This window comes from Brassica napus, chromosome C3, assembly GCF_020379485.1.
Source record: "Brassica napus cultivar Da-Ae chromosome C3, Da-Ae, whole genome shotgun sequence".
Taxonomy (NCBI): domain Eukaryota; kingdom Viridiplantae; phylum Streptophyta; class Magnoliopsida; order Brassicales; family Brassicaceae; genus Brassica; species Brassica napus.
Window position 1 is genome coordinate 7,651,594 of NC_063446.1, and position 25,201 is coordinate 7,676,794.

The 25,201-nt window shown below is 30.5% G+C and overlaps 1 protein-coding gene and 3 long non-coding RNA genes across 5 annotated transcripts; all 4 read left to right on the forward strand.

The window, feature by feature from the left end:
• The first annotated feature begins 504 nt into the window (after positions 1 to 504).
• LOC125584219 lies at positions 505 to 1,953 on the forward strand. Of its 2 annotated transcripts, XR_007321196.1 has the most exons (5): positions 505 to 725; positions 875 to 1,203; positions 1,274 to 1,477; positions 1,555 to 1,626; positions 1,721 to 1,953. It is a non-coding gene; the product is annotated as an uncharacterized LOC125584219 (long non-coding RNA). The 2 variants fall into 2 exon arrangements; XR_007321195.1 differs by having other exon boundaries at positions 508 to 1,203.
• A 794-nt stretch (positions 1,954 to 2,747) lies between these two features.
• Positions 2,748 to 4,135, forward strand: LOC106346013. Its single transcript, XR_001270418.3, has 4 exons — positions 2,748 to 3,275; positions 3,364 to 3,529; positions 3,644 to 3,706; positions 3,782 to 4,135. It is a non-coding gene; the product is annotated as an uncharacterized LOC106346013 (long non-coding RNA).
• A 7,152-nt stretch (positions 4,136 to 11,287) lies between these two features.
• Positions 11,288 to 12,976, forward strand: LOC111204373. The gene is made up of 2 exons (XR_002656734.2): positions 11,288 to 12,598; positions 12,679 to 12,976. It is a non-coding gene; the product is annotated as an uncharacterized LOC111204373 (long non-coding RNA).
• A 7,965-nt stretch (positions 12,977 to 20,941) lies between these two features.
• LOC106346010 (ankyrin repeat-containing protein ITN1-like) lies at positions 20,942 to 23,729 on the forward strand. The gene is made up of 2 exons (XM_048752344.1): positions 20,942 to 22,372; positions 22,775 to 23,729. Exons 1-2 carry the CDS (start codon positions 21,797 to 21,799, stop codon positions 23,606 to 23,608), a joined length of 1,410 nt encoding a protein of 469 aa, XP_048608301.1. The 5' UTR covers positions 20,942 to 21,796; the 3' UTR covers positions 23,609 to 23,729.
• Positions 23,730 to 25,201: the final 1,472 nt, after the last annotated feature.

Here is a 25,201-nt window from a genome sequence, read left to right on the forward strand (position 1 = left end):
ATATACTTTTCTTTTTGTTACGGATGCCCTTTGATTCCCGAACATCATCTTGGCATGTAAATGAAACTATAAAGATTTAACATTGTTTACTGCAAACTGGAACAAGTTTGAACATAAAGAAAAGTTTCTACCACTTACAAATGTGTTCAAAACATGAAAAATGTTTTTTGAATGATTAAAATATTTTGAGTTTATAGATCCGTACATGTTTTAGAAAAATCTACATTGTATCATGTAATTTAATTCAGTTTTGGAGAACAATCTTCTTCCAATGGGATGCATATGATTTATTAGATTTTTATTAGGTAGGTAACCCAAGAGTTTTACTGATTCCGCCCAAGGAATGGTACAATGAACGACTTAATAAACATAATTGGAGATTGTTAAAATGACCTTGAAGCCAGGCGGACATGTTTTTTATCTACAGTTTATGCTGCCTAAATGAGTGTTAAGGAAGGTTACTCTTCTTAAAATGATTGTCTACTGCGCCAGTACACAAGAATGGGTCCGTAAGAGCACCTTTATCGCGGTGTCTTAGCTAGCGTCTTTAGTGTATTTACGTTTAAAAAAAAATAAAAAATAGCTAATTAAGGAAGAGACGTTCCTTAATGAGGACGCGCAAGAGACGGTGTTTTCGGGGCACGTGTCATTCATTCAACATGGCTCTCTCTCTCTCACCCGCTTCGTCTTCTCTCTTTGCTAGGAATTCGCAGGGTGATTACAGGGTGAGCCTGGAAGCTATCGAAACTCTTCCGTCTTTTGCTGTTTCCTTATTGATAAAAAGGATCATGCTTTGATTTGATTCTCTAACTTGCTGACTTATTCTTTGATGGCTCATGGACCTTTTGCTTTGGATCTTGTTCCATTCCCAAAGAACATCATCCTTTTTGCCTCTTTCATCCTCTTTGGTTCTTCCTTGAAGTCTGTTGAGTCACGGTTTGATTGATCCAACCTCAACATCGTTGTGTTGACTTGTAATGTTAGCTGATGCAGATTCATGTATAAGTTTCGAATCACAGTCTCTCTCTCATTGGATCATTTTGTAGTTTTGCCAAGGGAAGGAGAAAAACATTGTTGTACGACTCCGATTATCGAGGCTAGGATGCAAAAATTGACCATTTTTCCGGGTAATGGCAGCTTATAGCAGATCTCCCAGAGACGGGAAGCACATCGAGGTTTTGTGTTACTTCAATCATCTCCCAGGTGAGTGCTTGTTTGGAGTTCATTCATTCGATTGCTCTCTTCTTTCGTTCTTACACAGCTCTGTGTGCAGGACAGGACGGTGGTAAGAGAATGGGTCTCAAGTTTGACCATATCAAGTTCCCTTCTCTTTCTTTCCTCTAACGTGTTGATGATTGATTAGTTAGACCATGGACGCTCTCTTACTTTTGTTAATCTGTGAAATGTAAATGGAACTGAAAATTTATGAAGCTGGATACTATGTTGATGTGTAACAGACAGAAAGATAGATAAAAAGGTAACAGTTTTAATGTTCTTGTGGCTGGCTGGTTTGGTAAGATTGATCTAAGAGTGATGATTGTGGTGTGTGTGTAGGTACGAGAAGCTCAGCTTGCTCAGTACAACTACATACTTGTAGTTGGTGAAAGTGAAGCTTCTACAGGACAGGTTGGTGGTTGGCGTATTCCTTACATATGGTCTCTCGAGCTTGACTAATTGTGTTTTGTCTTAACATCTTGTGTTGTTGGACTGACATTCTCAGGTGAGTGTTCGGATAAGAGACAGTGCAGTCCACTCTGTGAAGAGCATCGAGGATTTGCTGGAAGAGTTCAAGACCAAGACTGCCGAATACCAATGAGATCAAACTCTTGCAAGTTCAAGTTTGATTTTCTTCAAATACATAAATGTTAGTGTGATAGTGTTTAAAGATGGACACATCTTGTAATGATAGTGTGCTTGTTTCATTAGTATGATTAGTAGAGAACCATTTGCTTTCTTGTGCCAATCATTCATTAAACGAGATCATCACTGTATCTTAGTTTATAGTTATACTAAAACGACTTCAGTGCTTTCAGTTGTTGAGGAATCCATGAAACTTACCAATATCATGCCCAGTTGTTTAGCATAACAAGTTCACCTTCTCTCGTTCTCTCCAAACAAAATAAGCAAACACATTTTGATCAAATGTTTGTCTCATGTTCTATCCATCTCACCAAACAAAACGATCAAACACATTCTGATCTAAATAAACAAGTTCATGTTCTCTAACTCTTGATCACAAATTTTCATCACAAAACCATCAAAAACAATTTCTATATGGCTTCTTCCTCGCAAAACACTTTAGATGGATCAATTGATGATACATTTGATCAATATTTGATCAACACTTTGATCAAACTTTTGAGAATTTTACCATTTTACAGATATACCTACTAATCTTTGTTTTTAAGTTTTATATTTAAATATATGTTTAAAATGTTATCTTTTATAATGTTTTATTTAATAAATAAATTTTATCTTTAATTAAATAATTTTTTTAAGAACTCCTAAATAAGAAACTTGCATTGGAGATACTAATTGTATGGATCTCTTAATTATGTCTCTTATACTCACTTTCACTATTTAAAAATATTAAAAAAATATTAAGAGACCCAAAAAGGAGTTTTGGGATAATCATACTCTAAACCTTGAACAATATTGTTGCATTACTTATTGGTCAGAAACCCGACTGTTGACAAGTCTCGGGATGGGCTTTGGAATAATACAGACTATTTAGTGGAATGATTTTGTAAATTTTTTCATTAATAAATTTAAACACCGGTATTAAGACCCTAAGAACATTTCTCTTAAGGGGTTTCTTAAGTTAATTTTGGGTTAAAAAAAAAATTAAAAATACACAATCACACAAGAACAGTGTCTTATTTTGGATCAAGAAGAGGCGTCTCTTGTTACCACCTGTAAGGATGTGAGAGGGCAGAAGAGCGGTGTGTCCCTTCTTCGTCGTTTCTCTCTTCTCTCTCTCTCTCTCGAAACATCTCTCCGACGAAAACGGCGAAACTCATCTGGAAACTGAAGATGGGACTCGAGTCGCAACTCTTCAATCCTCTCTGTGTTTACGATACTCGCGACTTGGATGATAACAAGGTGACGCGATGCCATCGTCTCTTCTTCCTCAATCTCCGATTCACGATAGAGATTAGGTCTCAGGTTCATCTGAATCAATTCATCATCTTCTTCGCAGCTAATCGGTGATAGGCTGATCTTCGTATATCTTCTCGATGATTGATTCTCAAAATATCTGGGAATTCTAGCTCCAGGTAAGCAAATAGATAGTTGCACAGAGCTTAGATCTTCGCTATATCCGTTGTTTAGAAATTGAGTAATGAGTTGCTCATCTTGTTGCAGACTGAAGCAATGGCTAAGATGGAGGTGTTTGATTGAATGATTTAGAGACAGGATCACATTCTCCAGGGAATTGCATCCGTGTGCGTAGAGATGCTCGAGGCTCTGTGGGAGATCTTCCACTGATTTGAGTTTCTTGCAGTTGTTGAGGCAGAGTGTTCCAAGAGATGTAAGCTCTGTGATGCTTTCAGGGATCGCCTCAAAGTCGTTGCTGCTTAGGTTTAGATATGTTAATGTGGTGAAATGAGTAAGCTGATGTGAAAATGATTGAACTTTCGTGCAGCTTCCCAGTTCCAACAATAAGAAGACTCCAAAATCTGGAGATGACTCTGGTCAACACTACATCGTAAGGATTCGTTTGTTCCCTCCTGTCTCTTTGCTCAATTTGATAGAATCTGTTAATGGTGAGCCTCCTTTGCAGATATGAGGACCTTCTGTGCCAAGGATTGGCATTAATTCGTTTCTGTTATGTTAGGATATGGTATATTGATAAGTCTTGTGCAAGGACTTGGACTTGGATTTACTTATGGCCTTGCTATATGTTCATGTGCTCTGCAACTTTGGATTGGTCGGTTCTTTGTCATTCATGGAAGGGCGACTGGTGGAGAAATTATTACAGCCCTTTTTGCTGTTATTTTAAGCGGGCTGTAAGCTTCAGATTCTACTTTTACTGCTTGTATCTTTCTTCTCCAGTTTCTGTATACACATTGATTTGCTAACTATATTCCATTTGTTGGATAAGGAGACGAATATACTTATATGATTGCTTTTTATATACCGTAAAACTGCACAAGACGCATGGTTTTCTATGATCTACCAAACCTATTCACAATGAACAAACATTTGCTTTCTTTTTCACATGTTAATACCACTCATTGGTCTGTTAAAGTTTCCTTTGATCTCTATTCTGGTTCAAGTTCTGCAGCTGCAACATGCCTAACCCGCTGAGCAACACGTCTCCTCCTATATACCCCACCAAGCGCAGAATCAGGATCATTGCAATAGCACCGTACTCAAACACCATCACTAGTCTGAACCCTCCTGTACAAAACGGAGAACATCAGTCTTAGAAAAACAGGGTTTGGTACGTTCTTTTATGTTCCTTCAGAAACTTGTATGTTTTTGCAAGTACTAGTATTCACATGTTTTAGAAACTTGTATAAATGAAACTAGTATTCACAAGTTCTTTTATTATGTTTTTATTATGTTTTAAGAAAAATTTAACTTGAATAAGAAAAATAAAAAAAAATTGGTATTTAATTTAATTTTTTTTTTTTTTTTAAGAACCTTTAAATAAGAGACTTGCAATGGAGCACGTAAATTTTCGGATCTCTTAATCTAATTTCTTAATTCACTTTTACAATTAAAAAGTATTAGAAAAAAATAAGAGATCCATTTAGAGTCTCTAAGATAATGGTGCTCTAACCGAGTGAAAAACTAATCGGGAGATGCTCTTTGGAAACGATAGATTCATTGATTCGAGCAAACGGTATTTGTCAATGTCATTCGAGTAAATCTTGCAACTACACACATGGAGAGTTGTTGAACCTATAAAGCTAGTTCTTGGGGTTATAGACCTACTCAATTAACATTGAAAATACCTACTCAATTATCTTATTCATTATATTATATTCATTTTTATTTCATTGCATTATTGTAATTGTTTTTCTGTCGGCTTTATTTTCTTTTATCAGCTCATTATTGTACTTATTTTTGCATTAGATTTTCATGTTTATTAAATATTGTTACGAATGCCCTTTGGTTCATGAACATCTTAGCATGTAAACGAAACTAGAAAGATTTAACACTGTTTACTGCACACTAGAACAAATTTGAACATAAAGAAAAGTTCATCCCACATAAAAATATGTTCAAAACATGAAAAAGGCTTTTTAAATTAATATTAAAATATTTTGAGTTTATAGACCCGTACATGTTTTAGACAAAATCTACATTATGTCATGTAATTTAACTCAGTTTTTAGAATAATTTTTTTCCAATTGGATGCATGTAACTTCTTGGATTTTTACTAGGTAGGTAAACCCAAGAGTTTTACTGATTACGTTGATACGTAGCTGTCACGCTCATCATCATGTTTGTTTTCCCCCAAAGCTTTGGTTAATTTTAATTATTTAACATTAAGAAAGAGCTTTATGGTTACTTGTTATCTCTAGAAGATGATGTATTTTCTAAACAAGAATTATAGAACTATATGTGATTAAATTACGAAACAATCTTAAACATGATTCTTGACTAAACTTATTAAGAGTTTGCACAATCAAGTGATTTTAGTCCTAATTGGTGCGTCCATGAATGTTTGAGTTAAACATTATACCACTAATATTATACTTAGGGAAATGAATTACACATTTGTTTCTTTGCTTGTTTCATTTCATACTTTCATCTTTGAGTTTTATCTAAAATCCAACAAGTCAAACCAAAACCATAAACAAATTTAACATTTAATCTTGAACAACAGGACAAACCTACACTACCATACTTTACTGAAAATGATCACATTCCTCTTTTTTTCCTAAAAGAAAAATATCATAAAGGATTTAAGTAATCATACAAACTTCATTTTTACTGCAGAAGCCATCAAATGGAGAAAGACAATAAACTCCAAATAACCCCCAAAAATTCCTCAACATCATGATAGATAAACATAGAACACACACACTCTTCTGACAATTGCGCTAAAACTCCTATTGTGTACCTTTTCAATTCCAAAGACACACAAAAAACATTAAAAAAAAATACACTAATGTTTTGATAAAAACTTTAAAAGATAGTTGATGCAAATTTTTATAGTTACCTAGAGTGTGAACCTGACCAAGATCCCAAGAAGCGTTACTCATCTACGATAGAAACACAGGAAAATGAGGAACAATACAATGTTAGTTGTTCTTAATCATAGTACAAAGAGGAGCCATTGAATTGACCAAGCAGATAATGTATTGTGATTCATATTGCAGTATGATGAAAATAACAAATCTATCCTACATAATTTTAGTCATTTTTAACTAATCCTATTATACATTTAGATTTCTCCTAGATGTTTAATCATGTGATATGCTGTAATGCGAATTGTTCTAGGACCAACACCAACCGAAGAAGTACTTATCAAACACACAGATTATCTAGGATACCACCTAGGACAATAGCTTTTAGAATAACTTTTATACCAAAAGTAAGATGATAATGATACATCTCAATCAAATTTAACATCTATACAATACTACGATGAATAGAATTATCGTTACAGAACCAAGTTTTTTATATGTGGTCCATGCTTCTATTGTTTTATTTTCTGTCAAAATTATCTCTGGCTATTGCAACATTTAGGCAAGAATCAGGGCAAAACAACAACACAAAAAATTATATCACCAAGAGATATGACCAGCATAAAATATTTATGAATATCCACTTTACTAGAACAATTTCACTAATATAATCTTCGACTAGAAGTATGGTACTTGGATAGCATGCTAGCTACATGTTCTTAATGATTCAATCAAGGAATCATTAAGAACATGTCTACCAACTATCTAAGCTTTCCATCAAATGTCTTTTATTAAGTAAGAAAAGAGCAAAGTCAACTTGGTTTAGACATTTCATCAAACACCTTCTGGATGTGAAATGTCTAATGTATACATATCGTGCTCAAAGAAAGTGGGATGAAATTTTTAGAAAGAGAAAAATGTGGAAAAGGATGATGTTTGAAAGAATTTGGTTTTGAAAAAAAATCACGGCTTAAAGATTTTTTTTGGTACACCTCTATAAATACATACATACACCACTTCGATTTATAAATCAACAACATTACGTTCATTCATACTCATCATCATTCCCTCATTTTTGTTCATAATATGGATGGATGTTTGAATTTGAGAAAATAACAGAAACCCATGCCATAAGAATTAAAAAAGAGACTAATTGTCAAATACAAATTTATGATATTTTGGAGTGAAACCTAGCTATTCTCCAAATTCTAGAAAACCTTTCATGGTAATTAAGTTCAAACTACCCAAATTGAGAATAAATCGGTTGTCATGAACAAATTTAGATTCTTGTCGAGAAATTGTAGATTGTGTAGCTATTTTTATTACAAAGATTACATACATGCTTTTCAACAAAAATTTACAATATTGATATGATCTCGAAGATAGTAAATAACCAGACAAACCATATGAAACTATAATATATATATAATGATTATTTTGAAAGTTATGAATATAATAAGAAAGCGAGACAAATCTGTCCAACTTGATCCGTCAACCCGTGGATTGAATTATTATTTTTATTTAAATATCTGATCCGCATTAACCATAAAGGAAAAACTTGTAACTCATCTACTTCACCACAGTTAAATTGCTGAATTCACAGATAATATTAAATATCAAAAATAAATATTTTAATTATAAGTAATCATATTTTTAAAAAATAAGGGAGAAAATGGATTGTTCAAAAAATATTTGAGCGGCTTAACGAGTTGTTTAATGCTATTATTGCTGCCCAAAGGTACACATATCATGCTCCAAAAAGTGAACTAAAACTTAAAAAATAGAAAAAATGATGATTGAAAGAATTTGAGTTTGAAAAGAAATCATGGGTTATGAATTTTTTTGGTACACCTCTATAAATACATACATACACGTCTTTAGTTTACAAACCAACAACATTACTTTCATTCATATCTAATCATCATTCCCTCATTCTTGTTCGTAATATGGATGGAGATGAATTTGAAAATTTAGCAGAAATACATGCATCAAGTTCATTAAAAGAGACGACTTGCCAAACACAAATTTATGCTATTTTGGAGTGGAAGCCAAGATATTCTACCAATTATAGAAAACTTTTCATGTTAATTAAGATCAAACTACCCAAATTGAGATTAAATCAGTTTTCATTAACAAATTGAGATTCTTGTCGAGTAATCATCGATTATGTAGCTATTTCAGTACAAAGATTATATACATGTTTTCTGCAAAAATTTACAATATTGATATAAACTTGATGATAGTAAATAACCAACCAAGCCATATAAACTACAATATATATAATGATTATTCTTTTTTTTTACAACTATTATAGAACTATATATAGTGATTATTCTGGAAGTTATGAATAGAATAAGGAAGCAGGTCAAATTCGTCCCGCTTGATATGTCAACCTGTGGATTGAATTATTATTTTATCTTAATTTTGATAAGCATAATTCATAAAGAGAAAATTTTATACTCACATTTACTTGCAGAACTCACAAATAATATTAATTAATAATAAAATAAATATTTTACTAATATATTAACTATTATTTAAAAAAATAAAGAGGAGTATGGATTATTCGTAAAAAATATTGAATGGTTCAACGAGTTAACTAATGCTACTATTGCTGCCCAAAGGTACAAATATCATGTTTCAAAAAAGTGGATTGAAATTTTAAAGAAGAGAAAAATGTGAAAAAGATGATGGTTGAAAGAATTTGAATTTGAAAAGACATCACGGGTTATAGATTTTTTTCGTACACCTCTATAAATACATACATACACCAGTTCATTTTACAAACCAGCATCATTACTTTCATTCATATGCCATCATCATTCCCTCATTCTTGTTCATAATATGCATAGAGGTTTGAATTTGAGAAAATAACAGAAATCCACTGCATCAAAAATCACCGAAAGAGAAGACTTGCCAAACACAAATTTATGTTATTATGGGGTGGAAGCCAAGATATTCTCACAACTTTTCATGGTAATTAAGATCAATATACGCAAATTAAGATTAAATCAGTTTTCATGTAGAAATGAAATGAATGAAAAATGCTGAACATAATTTCATTTAATGAATTGAATTGAAAAAAAAAACAATTGTATAAAGAGGAAAATGAAAAGAATGAATTGAACAAATATTAAACATGAATGGTAAAGAAAAAGATGAACATGCGTTTTTCATATAAACTTGTTTAAAAGCACATAAATTAATTGACCGATCCTTCGTGATCTCTTTCACCACCCGCTTTAACATCATCGTCTCTTAAGCATTATCCATTATTTCCTCGAGAACTTGTCATGATCCTAAAACTATAGTAAGCAGAATTCAAATCAAAGAGAAAATTATAACAGTAACCATTATTTACTTTATAGCTATACAATATAACTTAATTTGATGTTGCTCAAACTATTACAAATTTAATTTCCCTACTTAAGTATTTATGGAGTTAGTGGGATAATCATGAGACTAAGAAGATAAGTTCAAACTTTTTTGTTTTGGTATATTGTGTGCAGTTAAATTGATCTTGCGCCAAATTTTGAATTATCTATATTTTTATTTTGTTGTTTTAATTTTTCAAATTTTAGTTATTGTTTTCCATTTGTTCCTCATCAAAATTAGAAGATGAAATATTTGTTCAAGAGTTCTTATGTATATAGATTGTTCTCAATTGGTGAAGATGGTTTCGGAACCAGAAGAATGACCGGTTTTTGCAAGTTATTTGGAAGATATCAGGAATCTGAAAGAGAGTTTTACACGTTCAGAAATTATACACGTACCAAGGACGCAAAATACAAAGGTGGATAAACTAGCACGCAGTGCCAGAACACAGCCGTCTTTCGTCGTCCACATGGATCAATATCCCCCGGGTGGTTTACAGAGTCTATATGAGTATGTAATGTTGTTGAAAAAAAAAAAGTGGGACCCATGTGTTAATAATTTGACCAAAAATTCAACTTAATTTGTATAATTTTTAAGGAACAACAAATTAATCATCATTTTTATTCCTAACGTGTGGTAACCAATTGAAGCCAAAGATTACGTAAATACTTTTCTGCAAAAAGTTACAATATTTATATGAACTCCGTGATAGTAAATAACTAGACACACAATATAAAACTCCAATATATATGATGATTATTCTGAAAGTTATGAATGGAATAAGGAAACATGTCAAATTTGTCCCGCTTGATCGGTTAACCCATGGATTTAATTATTATTTTTATTTAAATTTCTTATGCGCATAAACCATAAAGAAAAAAAATTATACTCACATTTAATTCGTCGTGGTTAAGTGGGATCTACATATAATATTAATTCTAATAAATTTAATTATTAATTAACTATTATTTTCAAAAAAAAAAGGGGAGTATGGCCCGTTCATAAAAGTTTTGAGTGGTTGAATGAGTTGAATAATGTTATTATTGCTGTCTAAAGGTGCACATATCATGCTTCAAGAAAGTGGGTTGAAATTTTTTTAAAGATAAAAAATGTGGAAAAAGATGATGGTTGAAAGAATTTGATTTTCAAAAGAAACCACGGGATATTGAATTTTTTCGTAAGCCTCTATAAATACATACATACACCACTTCGATTTACAAACCAACAACATTACTTTCATTCATATCTCAATATCATTCTCTCATTCTTGTTCATAATATGGATGGATGGATGTTGAATTTGAGAAAGTAACAGTAATTCATGCCACAAGTATCATTAAAAATGGACGACTTGCCAAACACAAATTTATGCTATTTTAGAATGAAAGCCAAGTTATTCTTCCAATTCTACAAAACCTTTCATGGTAATGACGATCAAACTACCTAAATTGAGATTAAATAAGTTTTCATTAACAAAATTGAGATTTTTATTGAGAAATCAAAGATTATGTAGTTATTTTCAGTACAAAGATTACACACATCGTTGACAAAAAAAATTTACATATATGCTTTTTCCGGAAAAAAGTTACAATATTGATATGATTTCAATGATATTAAAGAACCAGAGAAAATATATAAAACAAAAATTCATATAATAACTATTTTAAAAGTTAAGAATATAATAAGGAAGTGGATCAAATCCGTCATGTTAGATATTTCGACCCGTGGATTGAATTATTATTTTTATTTAAATTTCTGATCCACATCTAACCTATACTAAAAGGGTTATATGAGCATCAGTGAAGCTGTCCACGTCAGCAATTAAATCAGCCAATCAAAATAGTTCTTTTTGACACGTCAGAATCCAGTTCAGAAAATCTAACCCTAATGTTCTTCGAACAAGAAACGAAAGTCGCATTCCCCCATCCTTGGCGAGTCGATGTCGTTTTCGCTTTCGTTCACCATATGAAACGCTCCGAGTTAAGAGTTCGTGTTTAATCGCATCAATTCGCTCATCCACTACGTCGTCTTCAATGCTCTGTTTCGATCTGCAAGGCGGTGATTTTACAGTATAAATATGTGTGTGACTTCTCCCTTTCAACCCATCCTACACAAGCAGTGGAGTTTCTCCATTTCACTGGCCGTTACCGGAGTCGGTTTAGATATCTCTCCACCGCCGCTTCACTCTTAGGGGGCATTGACTCTTCCTTCTAATTCGGCCTTCTCGGAGCGAGCAGCTTGCTTCCGTGATTGTTGATGAGCAGAAGTAAGGCGGAAACGTCTCCGGTGAGACTACTACTACGAGATTGGTACTTTCTAACTCCAACTCTAATCTGGAAAACGTAAAACTGAGTATGGTGAGATAGATTCATCTCAGCGTAGTTTCGTTTCCTCCATGACTTCCAAACGAGCCTACAAGCTACGTATCCTTATTTTCTCTCAGAAAGTTTCTTCATTTCCAAGTGTCTTTTGTTTTGATTTTGATTTTTTTTTTGTATCAGATGTATGTCAAAGACCGAAACTTTCGAGCTCACCATTTTTTAACTATTCAATTAGATTTGATGTTGGTTCAAATGAATTTAATTATAGTTCTGGGTCGCTACTTTTTTCCTTATACGAACAGGGTCTTTAGTCTGCTTCACTAGATTTGGGTTTATATAGTGAATGGAATCACTCTGTTCTAAAGGATATGGTACAAGTAGAATCTATCTGGGTTTGAGAGCCATGAGATTCTTAGTGTTCTATCTTTCTCTGATTCTAGGCGGAAAACATTGTTTTGGCTCTAAAAATTCTGATTCGTGTGTCAAATTTTCATGGTACTTGACAAGATTACAACTTTTCTTACCATGAAAAGACAAACTTTATAACTTGCATTGTTGTTTATAACTTGCATTGTTGTTGCTTGCTTTTATGTTAATTGTATATGCTTTGTGAGCTCATAGTAGCTATACATTTACAGGTTTTTGATCTTACAGATGTGAAACACCATGATTTTGTACGTTAAGGTTTGGCGTTTTTGAGACCTTTGCAGCGAAAGGGGATGATTGTGCAAGAGAATGCAGAGAAAAGATGCAGATCATGGTGTGTAATATTTATACATCTTTAACATTTACCAATGAGAATTGAATTTGTTGAGTTTGTAGCAATAATGATGATGATAGGTAGCAGGTGGTGATGGTACAGGTGCTCGGGTTCGCCAATCTCTTATCCATAAGTAAGTGGCAATGTCAATATACTGTTGACAGAAGTTTTCAGCTGGCATAGCTCCATGTATAGTAGTGATATTCTTCCCCTCTCAAGTGTTTAATGAAAGTCATCCACCATGGAGTTTTCTCTATAAATAAGTTTTTGATGTTGGTTATGTTTGAAAGTGACAAGGACCCGGTAAGTACTCTAGGTAAGTAGGTGTATTCATATAATTGGAGAATAAACAGCGTGTCATTGTTGGTTTGTTTCAAAGACGAGAATAAAAAGCCATACTAGAAGTTTTTAAGACATTTTCTTCCATGTAAAAAAAGGAATGTTATAAGAAGAGGAAGGTCTGTAAAAAAATCATCCTTATTATCATCGACAACCACAAACATAATAACAAGCAACACTTCCAACAATTGTATACATATCTTCGACAGCAATAAAAAAAAAAGCAAATGGCATGACGTACTTCTTTAAAAGAGCAACATTTGAGTTTAGTTCCTTGACCTACAAAAAACACAACAATAGTTGACATAATAAAACTCAGATTTCAGATGAAAAGGTGCAGGTATATAAATGGAATCACAGATTGTATATCTGTCGTTGAGCATCCGGTTAGTGTTGGCATTATTTCCAAGAACAAGTAGTCATAGCTTGATGCTCAAAAATGACACGTATGACCAAGAACAAGTCTTATAGAATGTCCTAAGGCGCTCATGGTTATGTGAGAAATATAACACATCCCAACACCAAAATGATCTAGGACATTCAAAATATAATTTTATAACTGTCTAGCTACTTATAGTTTATACATGATATTTATATACTAAATAAACATTGAGAAGATATAATCAAAACTAAATTTAAACAAAAAAACCCGGTCGTAGCCCGGAACCATAGTAAGTAATAAAAGAAGGATATAAGCCTTAGATAGAGTGTCCACGTAGGCGAAAATAATCGGTCAATGAGAAACTATATTTTTGCTATGTCACCTCCTCTATTTATTTTTACAAAATGATCATTTAACTTTTTACTTAAACAATTACTAGATCTCGATTCGCGCAACCGCGCGGGTTTTTGTTATCATTTATTTTTATATAAATATTTTGTTGTCAATTCTAAATTGGTATATATTATAATATATATGTGTTTATCAATTTTTAAAACATAATAAGTTTACGGTATATTTTTTTTATTGAATAGATTGTTTCAAACTTTCACATGTATTTGTATCTTCTTCTATATATATTTTTGGATTATTATTTCTTTATTAAAATCGTTATTTACATGGATTTATATCATCGAGTAAATAATTAAAAATTTAGTTTTTGTTTAATTTTTAAAATGAACTATATAATTTTAAATTTGTTTTCATTGGTTTAAGGTAGTAAATGTTAATCGTTGTTAGATAATATGATTTTTGTTATTTAAAAAAAATTATAATTTTAAAAGTTAACATCGACAAATATTTAAATAATTAACATATGAAGGTATAGTATTACAATATTAAATTATAAATATTTAATTTACACTATCTATAAATCTAATGGATCATCTATTGTTTAAATCTAATTATTGATATCCCAATTAAAAATTCTGGTATGTCCAATATTTAAATGATAAGACTAGAGATTAAATGTAACATGATTTTCTAGGAATAGGTCCAGTAGGTCCATTTTTAAAAAAATCACACATGAATTAAGGTTGTGACTTCTGTTTTAATATATAAGATAACCGAAAATATTTTTTTAGTGAAGAAACTATATTTTTTCCATGTCGCTTCCTCAATTTATTATTACAAAATGATCCTTTAACTTTTTACTTAAATAATTATAACCGAAAATATTTTTTTTAGTGAAATATATTATTTATATAAATATTATTATATTTTTTATTCACATAATAGTTTGTAAAGAAATATTTAGTGTAAATAATATCATAATTTTATAAAATACTAAAATAAATTGGGTTGGTTTTTAACTTTCACAAATAAAAAGTATTATTTGTAAACTTAGAAAAGAAAATATCAAGAATATTTTTCCAGGAGAGAAAATAGAAAAATACATCAGAGACAAATCCATCTCTATTATGAAAATATTCCTCTATTTTTTTTAAAAAAATAGAGGAATACATTGGAGATGGTCTAAGCCACGGCCAACGTAAATGATCGACGTTAAAATTTCAGCTTTTCTGATTCTTACTATTCTAATGTTTCAATATAATTTGAATTTTCCCTTTGCTTTATAATATAATGGTTTAAAAGTATTTTTTTGTTTCACTATATAAATTGTTTTTATATTTCAATGTAACTTTATACTTATTGGATATTGCGTGGCCAATTAAATTATGAAAATTACTGTGTAATTGATTAAATTTATATATTAATGACAATTTTCTAAAATAATAACTTTTAAATATTACAGATTTTAATTGAAACTAGAGGATATAAGCCTCAGATAAAGTGTCCACATAGGCGAATATAATCGGCCAATGAGAAACTATATTTTTGCCATGTCACCTCCTCTATTTGCTTTTACAAAATGATCCTTTAACTTTTTACTTAAAAAATTATAACCGAAAACATTTTTTTAGTGAAATATGTTATTTATATGCATATAATTATATTTTTTTATTTACATAATAGTTTGTAAAACAAATTTAGAGTAAATAATATCATAAGGGGGTTATTTGTGAAATAACCAAAAAAAAAAGAAAATTAGTTTTGTAGAGAGAGGGTAGAGAGAGATAGGAAGAGAAAATAAGAGAGAGAGTGTAAAATTGGTTAGTTAGTTAATTTTGGGTTTTTGTTTGGTTATTGGATGCAAATTCTCTATCATAAGTTTATAAAATACTAAAATAAATTGGGCTGGTTTTCAACTTTTACAAATAAAAAATATTATTTGTAAACTTAGAAAAGAATATATCAAAAATATTTTTTTTTAGGAGAGAAAATAAAAAAATACATCGGAGACACATTCATCTCTATTATGAAATACCTCTATTTCAGAGAAAAAAAATAGAGGAATACATTGGAGATGGTTTAAGGCATGGCCGACGTAAATGATCAATGTTGAGATTTCAGCTTTTCTGATTCTTACTATTCTAATGTTTCAATATAATTTGAATATTTCGTTTGTTTTGAAATATAATGGTTTAAAAGTATTTTTTGTTTCACTATATAAATTGTTTTTATATTTCAATGTAACTTTATATTTATTGGATATTGTGTGGCCAATTAAATTATGTAAATTACCGTGTAATTGATTAAATTTATAAATTAAATGACAGTTTTCTAAAGTAATATCTTTTAAATATTACAGATTTTAATTAAAACTGATTACATTTTGAAATAAATAGCTTAATCTATAGACTAACTCTATATAGATATGAGGACAAAATTGTAAAGTGGCATCACCTTGAATTTCTCTCATTCTGTGCATTATTAATTGGAGTGAGATAATCAACATCTAATATTATGTTACTCTCAAAATGGTCGAATTGTACATTGTAATTGGAGAAAGAAAACAAACAAAAATCAACCGAAGACTTTTAAGATATATGAAACAAAAATTAGAAATATAAATTCTCTGCAATTAAAGAATAAGGCAATAAAATTGTAAAAATACAAAAAATAAAAAAAAAAACAGAAAGAAAAATTTAGTAAAATAAAATCATAATATAATTTCCATAATTGATAGTGCTCAGTTATACTAAAAAGTCTAAATTTACAACATACACAGTTTTATTTACATCTTTAAATCTATTATCCAATTAAAATGATTCTAAAAAAAGTCAGCATGAAAATTTAGAAAATATACGATAAAATATAAATCATAACGTTAAAAATATATTATCACTGATAACTAAAAAATCATGTTAGTAGTAATAAAAATGAAATGACAACACATTTATTAAAACTATAGAACGGCACGCAACAAGGTGTTATTAAATATACAAACTACAAATTAAATATGCTCAACGCAAACACACATAAAAATGAGACATTATATTTGGATATATTTAAATAAATAATTTTAAATATAATATATTCTTGATAATTTTAAAATTACTTTAAAAGAAACTAAATTATTAAAAAATTAATATACAAATAAAACTAAAGCAATATTTTGTAATGTAAAAATAATAAATGAAAAAAAAATATATTATGTTAATAAAATAGATTTTAGATTTTAAAGACTTCTAATTCATGTAATATTACAAAATTCAAAATTTGTTTATTACAATTAATATTTTACCATTAGATATATTAAAATATTATTCTAGACCGATATTCAATTGTCAGTTTTCAACTATTATACGTAAAAAATATTATTAAATACGTTTTTTTAAAAGAGGATTTTATATTTCAAGTATGTTATTGGAGTACTTTTTTTTCGTGAATTTATTCGAGATGAGATTTCAATCTTTAAACGAATATAATTTATGTTCTATACATAATTTTTTTTTACATAACTCTAAAATCTCGGACTTGATTCTTCATATTTTATTAGTTAATTGTGTTACATATAATAAAAATAATTACTTCAAACTAAAAATATATAAAAAATCGAATTTAAAAATTAGTTATATATAATTTAATATACAAAAATTTACATACAAATAAAAATGGTAAATGTAACAAATTAAAATATATTATCCGCGCGTAGCGCGGAGAAAGGATCTAGTAAACCATAAAGAAAGAATAATTATACTTACACTTACTTCACCTTAGTTAAATTGTGGGATCCACATATAATATTAATTATGATAAAAATATTTTAATTGTAAATTAAATATTATTTTAAAAAATACATGGGTTATGGACGATTCATAAAAGTTTTGACTGGTTTAACAAGTTGACTAGTGAAATTATTGCTGTCCAAATGTACACATATCTTGCTCTAAGAAAGTGGGCTGAAGTTTTTAAAAAGAGAAGAAAATTGGAAAAAGATGATGGTTGAAAGAATTTGATTTTGAAAAGAAAATCATGGGTTATGGATTTTTTTGGTACACCTCCATAAATAAATACATACACCACTTTAATTTACAAACCAACAACATTACTTTCATTCATATCTCAACATCCTTCCCTCATTTTTGTTCATAATATGGACGAAGATTTGAATTTGAGAAAGTAAAAAAAATCCATGCCACAAGAATCATTAAAGATGTAAGACTTGCCAAACACAAATTTATGATATTTAGAGTGGAAGCAAAGTTATTATCCCAGTTCTAGAAAATAATTGATGATAATTAAGATCAAATTACCCTAATTGAAACTAAATCAGTTTTCATTAAGAAAAGTGAGATTCTTGTTGAGAAACCATAGATTATGTAGTTATTTTCATTACAAAGATTACATAAATGACAGACAAAAAAGATTACATACATGTTTTATCTGCAAAAAATACAATATTGATATGATTTCAATAATATTAAAGAGCCAAACAAAGCATTTAAAACTACAATCTATATAATGATTATTCTCAAAGTTATGAATATAATAAGAAAGCGGTTCAAAAATAATCAATGATCAAGATTGACCAATAAAAAAGAAGGAAAAAGATAAATAAGACATTGATTTGTGGCCTTTAGATTGAAATCAATCAATGGCCAAAATTAATCCATTAGAGCATCTTCAATGTATTACTCTAATTTTTACTCCAAAATGGAGTTGATTTTTACTCTAATGTATTACTCTATTTTTTACTCAAAAAATAAAAATTCACAAATGATTCCCTTTTTAGCTAGTTAATAATTGTTAGTAGTACCTTTGACGTATAAAAATTTAAAAATTAACCCAATTATTTTATATTTACAAAACTTTCATAAAAATATATTCTATTTAAATTAAATATTTATTAATAAAAATACAGTTAGAGCTTTTCTTCCAACTTCAACTGGTGTAATTTTCATCATATGCAATTTTCCTAATTCAAAAACAAAATTATGCATTAAAAGAACATAAAGAAGAAAACAAAGTTTTGTTTTGTAATTTTAAATTACGTAATTGATCCAAATGTTTGTGCATACATTAAGCTTAACAAGTACAAATGTTATTAATCGAAATGTTGACCCACAAGATAAACTTCTATTTGTTTGAACGATACTTCACCGATTCCAAAACTAATTTACAGAATTATGAAATCAATTATTTGTATTATACTATATTATAAATTATTTATATTTAGTTTTGATTTTTATTAGTTTATGCATCTTTTATGTAAAGCTATTAAATAATATTTTGTGGAGTATTATATTGTATTATTCATGTTATTATATTATTTTAAATATTATTTAAATATAAAATAAAAATATTCAAAATTATAAGAACCATTTCATAAATAAAAAAGTTCAACTCCAAAACAGAGTAATAGGTAAGATTACTCCATAAATGGAATAACCCTAGCCATTACACCATTTTTGAGTTGAATATGAAGTGGGGTTGAAGAAGATTTTATTCCAAAATGAAGTTTGGAGTAAAAAAATGGAGTAGGGTTGGAGATACCCTTATTAAACTGTTTTCATTTAATATAATAATAATTTATATATAATTTCGACCAAAAAAAAAATTTATATGTAACTAATGTAGTTATAGTTTGGGTTAATGTTTCAAAAAATAGATTGAAAGTTTTATAACTTTTTTAAGTTATGATTCAATTTTATGAGGGTTTGGACTATGATTAAGATATGATGTTTGAGAATTAGGGTATGAGATATATGGATTTATAACTTTAAAAAAGTGATTAGATTTCATGTTTATAAGAAATGTTATATCAGCTATCGCAATTTCAGACCCATGTTCAATCAGCTATCGCAGCAGAAGCTCTAGCGGTTCGAGCAGCACTAACACACGCCATTCATCTTGGCATCACAAAGATCTGGCTCCGTTCAGACTCATTGGGGCTCATCAGAGCCATCGCTTCGGTTAGTAAACCAAAGAATCTTCACGTAGTTCTTCTGGATATTGAAGTTCTATTGTCTTCTTTTTCCTTTTGTTGTTTTTCGTTCACTCCAAGGGAGTCTAATGGGCTTGCAGACTCTGTTGCAAAAGCCTCCTTATATAATATGAACTCCTCCTGGGCCTAGGCATAGGAACAACTCCTTTCTGCTTTTATGAAAATTTGGTTGATAAAAAAAAAATGTTACAAAAGGCATTTATGTAAAGTACATATGTAAATAAATTTTAAATACATTTGCGTAAAGTACAAACATAATGTTTTGGGATTAGATTTAAGATTTTAAACTTTAGATTCGAAGTTAAGTAATAGAAAATATTATATTTTTAAGATTTTTAATTAGAGTTTAGGGTATATGATTAATTCAAGATTAGTTTTTAAGTTTGGAGTTTAAAAAATATGGTTTGGGTACATGGTTTGAAGGTTAAAGGTTTGGGGTATTGATTTAAGATTGGGGATTAATTTCTGAAAATATTAAAATGAGTTTATATTTAAGAAATTTGGACTTAAATTTAAGATTTGATGTTAAAATATTAGAGTTTAAAGTTTTTTTTTGAATTTAGGGGTTGTGTTTAAAAATTTTGGTTTTAGGGTATAGGGTTTAGGATTTTTAGAGACAAATAAAATGGAATGAGAGGGAAAGTGAAACAAGGATGAGAGGGAAAATAAATTATTTTCCCGCTTTAATTTTGCATAGCGTTTCAAAACTAAAAGTGCTATATATATTATGTTTCGAAAAAGTGTTTGCATAATTAAAATCGGATCAACTAAACATAGTGTTTGCATTTCCGCAAACGCTATCTAAAGATAAGAGGTATCTCAACCATAGCACAATCGAAAAAAAATGCTATCCTGTTCTGTTATTAATATCCAAATTTGTTGTCGCGTTTCAAAACCTCAGAACCTTCCATATTCTGTGGAAATAATTTATTTTCTCTTTAATACCATGTCACTTCCTCTAAAGTCAAATTTGTTTTTCTTACATGCACCACAAATAATCTTTGGAAGGCTTCAAATGCCTTTTATCCAATTGCTTCAAGCTCCAATTAATATGCTTAAGCTTACAATGCATTTGTTAATTAAGTGACCTCTCTTGCAACTTTGATAACATCCTTGACATGACATTTTCATTGAGTTTTTTTTTTCCTTTTTGTCAGCAATTGAGTTCTCTTGAGAGTGGTGGTGTGGTTCATTCTTGCGAATCTGATAAAAAAATCACATTGGCTTTGGGACCCCCCCCCCCCCCCCCCCCCCCCCCCCCCCCCCCACCAGTTTCAATCATTACGATTCAAAAAAATCAATATGTAAAACTCAAGAAAGAATGGAATTGTATTTATAAAACGAGTAGTATCAAACAATATTCCCATATATATATATAACTATGTATTTTTCCATGGAACTTTATGAATAAGATTTTAAAATATATAATATATAATTCAAACTTCATATATAATTACCGAATGAAATCTATACTTTTGACATTTACTTTATTAAATATTATTATACTGTTTCAATTCTATGTGTAAACATAGAATTCCGTGTCTACATTGTAACGTTTTATTTCTATTTGACCAAATGGTTACTTAAATTTAGAATATTATATGACTAACCAATGAAATTTGAACCATTTTAAAATCTCTAAGTGCATCATCATAATACTCAAACCCATTATAGGATAGAGTTTCTTATTCGTAGATATTCAGAGTGTGAACTGAGCACATGTCATAAATTAGTGACATTTGCTATAAGCTAATATTTAGTTTAGACTTAAAGAGTAGTTGACAAAAATTACAAGTTTGTTTTTAAGTTTTTTTTTAACTAGTGGACCTTTAATCTAGTGGACCCTAAAAGTGGAAGAAGTAATTAAATTTCTACATGTATATATTTTAAAAAAAAACTGAAATGAAAAATTTATGCAAGGATGTCACGTATAAACCGAACAATGGTCAAAATTTTCATTCAATATATAAATTATTAAAAAAATTACGAAAAGAGTATGGCTGACTTTAGAGAGCAGTATATAAGGGTAAGAGTATGCATCTAATTAACTTAAAACAACAAAGACAATTGGTCTACTTCTCAAATTGATCCAAAGACCAAAGATTCCTAAAGCTGCTTGAAACTAAAAATGGCTCCACAAAAATTCATCAGAAATGGCATGACAAGTTTACCTCGGCTCGTAGAAGAGTATCTCTCTATGTTGAAGGAAACATACGAAGGAACGGGATTGCACCTAGCCACGCAACAAGGGGACGAGGTATATGCAAAGAAAATAATCGAGCTCTGCCCTTCCTTAGTCAGTTCCACCAATTCCAAAGGGGACACTTCTCTTCATGTTGCTGCTCGTTTGGGATGCACAAGCATCTTAATTTGGATGTTAGAGTCCATAAAATTGCATAACGCATGCGAGGAAAAAAACCTAGATGCAGAAATGATGAATAATGATGGCTTAACACCTCTGCATTGTGCTGCAATGAAGGGTTCTATTGAAATCCTTAAGGAATTTCTCAATAGGGCTCCCTCTTCTTTCTACTCAGTCACGTTAGAAAAGAGAGAAACTGTGTTTCATATAGCTGCGAGACACAAGCAAAACGAAGCCTTCATCTCAATGGCAAAGAGTGACAACTTAGGCCAACTTCTCTACCAGCTTGACATAGACGGCAACACGGTGCTTCACGTTGCCGCCTCCGTAGGCTCTATTGCGGTAAATTTTCTGCCTCACTCTTCTTTCCTTTTTTTGTATATTGTGCCTAATTAGACTCAAAATGTAAAATCTTATAGGAAATATATCTAAAACATAGTTTTCTTTGTATTATAATTTCATTTATCAACCTCATCTAAAGAGCCAAATTGCTTTCAGTTTTCCACCTTAAATTTCACTTCTTTAATACTACTTGGTAACTGCTTGATTATTTAAGGGAACTGCCGAAACACAAAAAAACAAAAGGGAAAATGATTATTTAATAGTATAAATGAGAAGGAATACTAGCTAAATGATTTCAAAGTAATACTTTCATACAAAGCTATATACTCCATATGATTTGAAAACTTAAAATATGAGGTTTTGTTGTTGGTTTCCTGATTTGATTAACATATTACATTACAGCTGGTAAACTATATAATGGAGGAGACAAACGTAAAAGTCACCACGAAGAACAAGAACGGTTTTGTAGCGGTTGACCTTCTCAACGAAGAGGATAAAGATTTCCTTAAGCTATCTAACGCTCTGATGTGCGGTCAACGCTCTTCAAGTCCTAGAGAGATTGGAAACCAAACAAAAGCAGTGATTCTTCATCGTGCAGACGATGACACGATAAAGAAGCGCCAGAAGGAGATTCTAAGATTTCAAAGTAGTGATACTCCAAACAAAAAATTTGAGATGCAATTGGAGGCTTTGCAAAGCGCTAGGAATACTCTCGCCATTGTCGCGGTCTTGATTGCATCTGTTACTTTCACATGCGGTTTAAACCCACCTGGTGGGGTCTATCAAGAAGGATTCTCCATTGGGAAATCAACCGCGGGGAAAACCATAGCTTTCATGATCTTCTGGATAAGCAATAGCATTGCGTTGTTTACATCAGTGAGTATGGTCATTCTTCTCCTCAGCATTATACCTTACAGGGAGGACTCGCTTTTAAAGTTCTTGGTTATAGCTCACTGGATGATGTGGGTGGCTGTAGCAGCCATGGCAAGTGCTTATGTCTCCGCGGCATTGGTAACTTTACCTCATTTTGGAGAAACCAATTGGTTAATCTATGCCACTGTTGCTATTGCTAGCTTGACGCTAGGCGGTATGTTTGTTTATCTACAGTTTAATCTGGCTAAATGCATGTTAAGGAAGGTTAGGCTTCTTAAATGCTTGTCTACTCCGCCAGTACGCAAGAATGGATACGTAGACATGGCGGCCAATATCGAGAAAGGCTACTACTCTTATTGCTGAATTTATGTTTTTAATATATAGGAATCCAAGTTATATGCATGTTTTTATAAGTGGTTGACGTTTTTTTTTTGTAAATAGGTGTTTGACGTTTATAATTTCCAATTGTTTAGATTCGATGACATGTGATATGTTCTAAGAAAACAAAAATGATTACTCTGATTGCTGAATTTATGTTTAATAGGAATCCAAGTTATATGCATGTTTGTATAAGTGATTGATGTATATGATCTTCCAGTGTTCAATTTTGGATGACATATGTTGTAATTTGTAAAAAAAAAAAGTTTTCACATAATACATGTTATTTGACCCCAAAACTGAACACACAAAATAGTTTGAGTTTTCATGCAAGATATTAGATTGGTAGCTGTACCTTATCAAGCCGTAGAACTAGGCCCTAAAAGTTTCCATAAATAGCATAAATCGATGCATGCAAAACTTATTGCAAGGAAAAAAAAGATGAGAATTTGGGTGGGGGCGAATAGAATAACTGACCAAAAAATGGGTTGGTATCGATATTAGGGAGGAAATTAGTCCTCAAAAAGTAAATTATGAGGTTGAAGCTCCAATGTATTTGTTCCAAGACTTTGTTTAGAGGTAAAGCTATGTTTTCTTGTAACCACCAAACCAAACAGCTCCTTCTCATCTATAAGTTAACTAACATATCTGTGCTGCCTTTTCTTTGACTTGTCTTTCTCTCTCCAACTTCCCTCCTTCAACATAAAGCCAAATTCTTTCCAAATCTCCAAACAGAACCGACCTATACCAAAACGTACTAAACAGAATCCGGACTATCGGATAATCCACCAACCATATGTTGAACTACCGCTTTACTTAACAACATTCCAATTGCTTGATTCGACTACGTAATCGAATGGGTATTTCTGAGTAAACCGGAAAACCCTGAATAAACCGTATTCTTTCAACCTGTAACAAACTTTGAATAAACCGAATTAGATTGGTATTATTCTATGCAATTTTATGAATAATATTTCAAAATAGATAAGCTTAAGCATATTAATTGGAGCTTGAAGCAATTGGATAAAAAAGCATTTGAACCTTAACTTTTGGACGCAACCCCCCCTCCCCACCACAACTTATTCGCCTATGGTTTTTATAATATACTGACATTCAATCGTTACGGAGATCCAAGGTTCAAAAAAAATATCAATATGTAAAAATTCAAGATTGCTTACACGATCACATGTTTCATTATTTTTCTTAGAAGTTAGAATGGAATTGAATTTATAAAACGAGAAGTATCAAACATTATTCCCATATATATAACTATGTATTTTTCTATGCAATTTTATGAATAATATTTTAAAATATATAATTCAAACATATACAAATACGAATGATAACTCTACCGTTGACAATTACTTAAATAAATCTTATACTATGTCAATTCTATGTGTAAACATAGAATTCCGTGTCTACACTATAACATTTTATTGACCAAATGGTTACTTTTTTTTTTCTGTCACAGACCAAATCTATATTATTAAAAGAGAAATACTCATTTGAAAATGTTTTTACTTCATTAATTAAATTTCCTATTTTTTTTTTGTCTTTTTCATTTGCATTTATGAAATA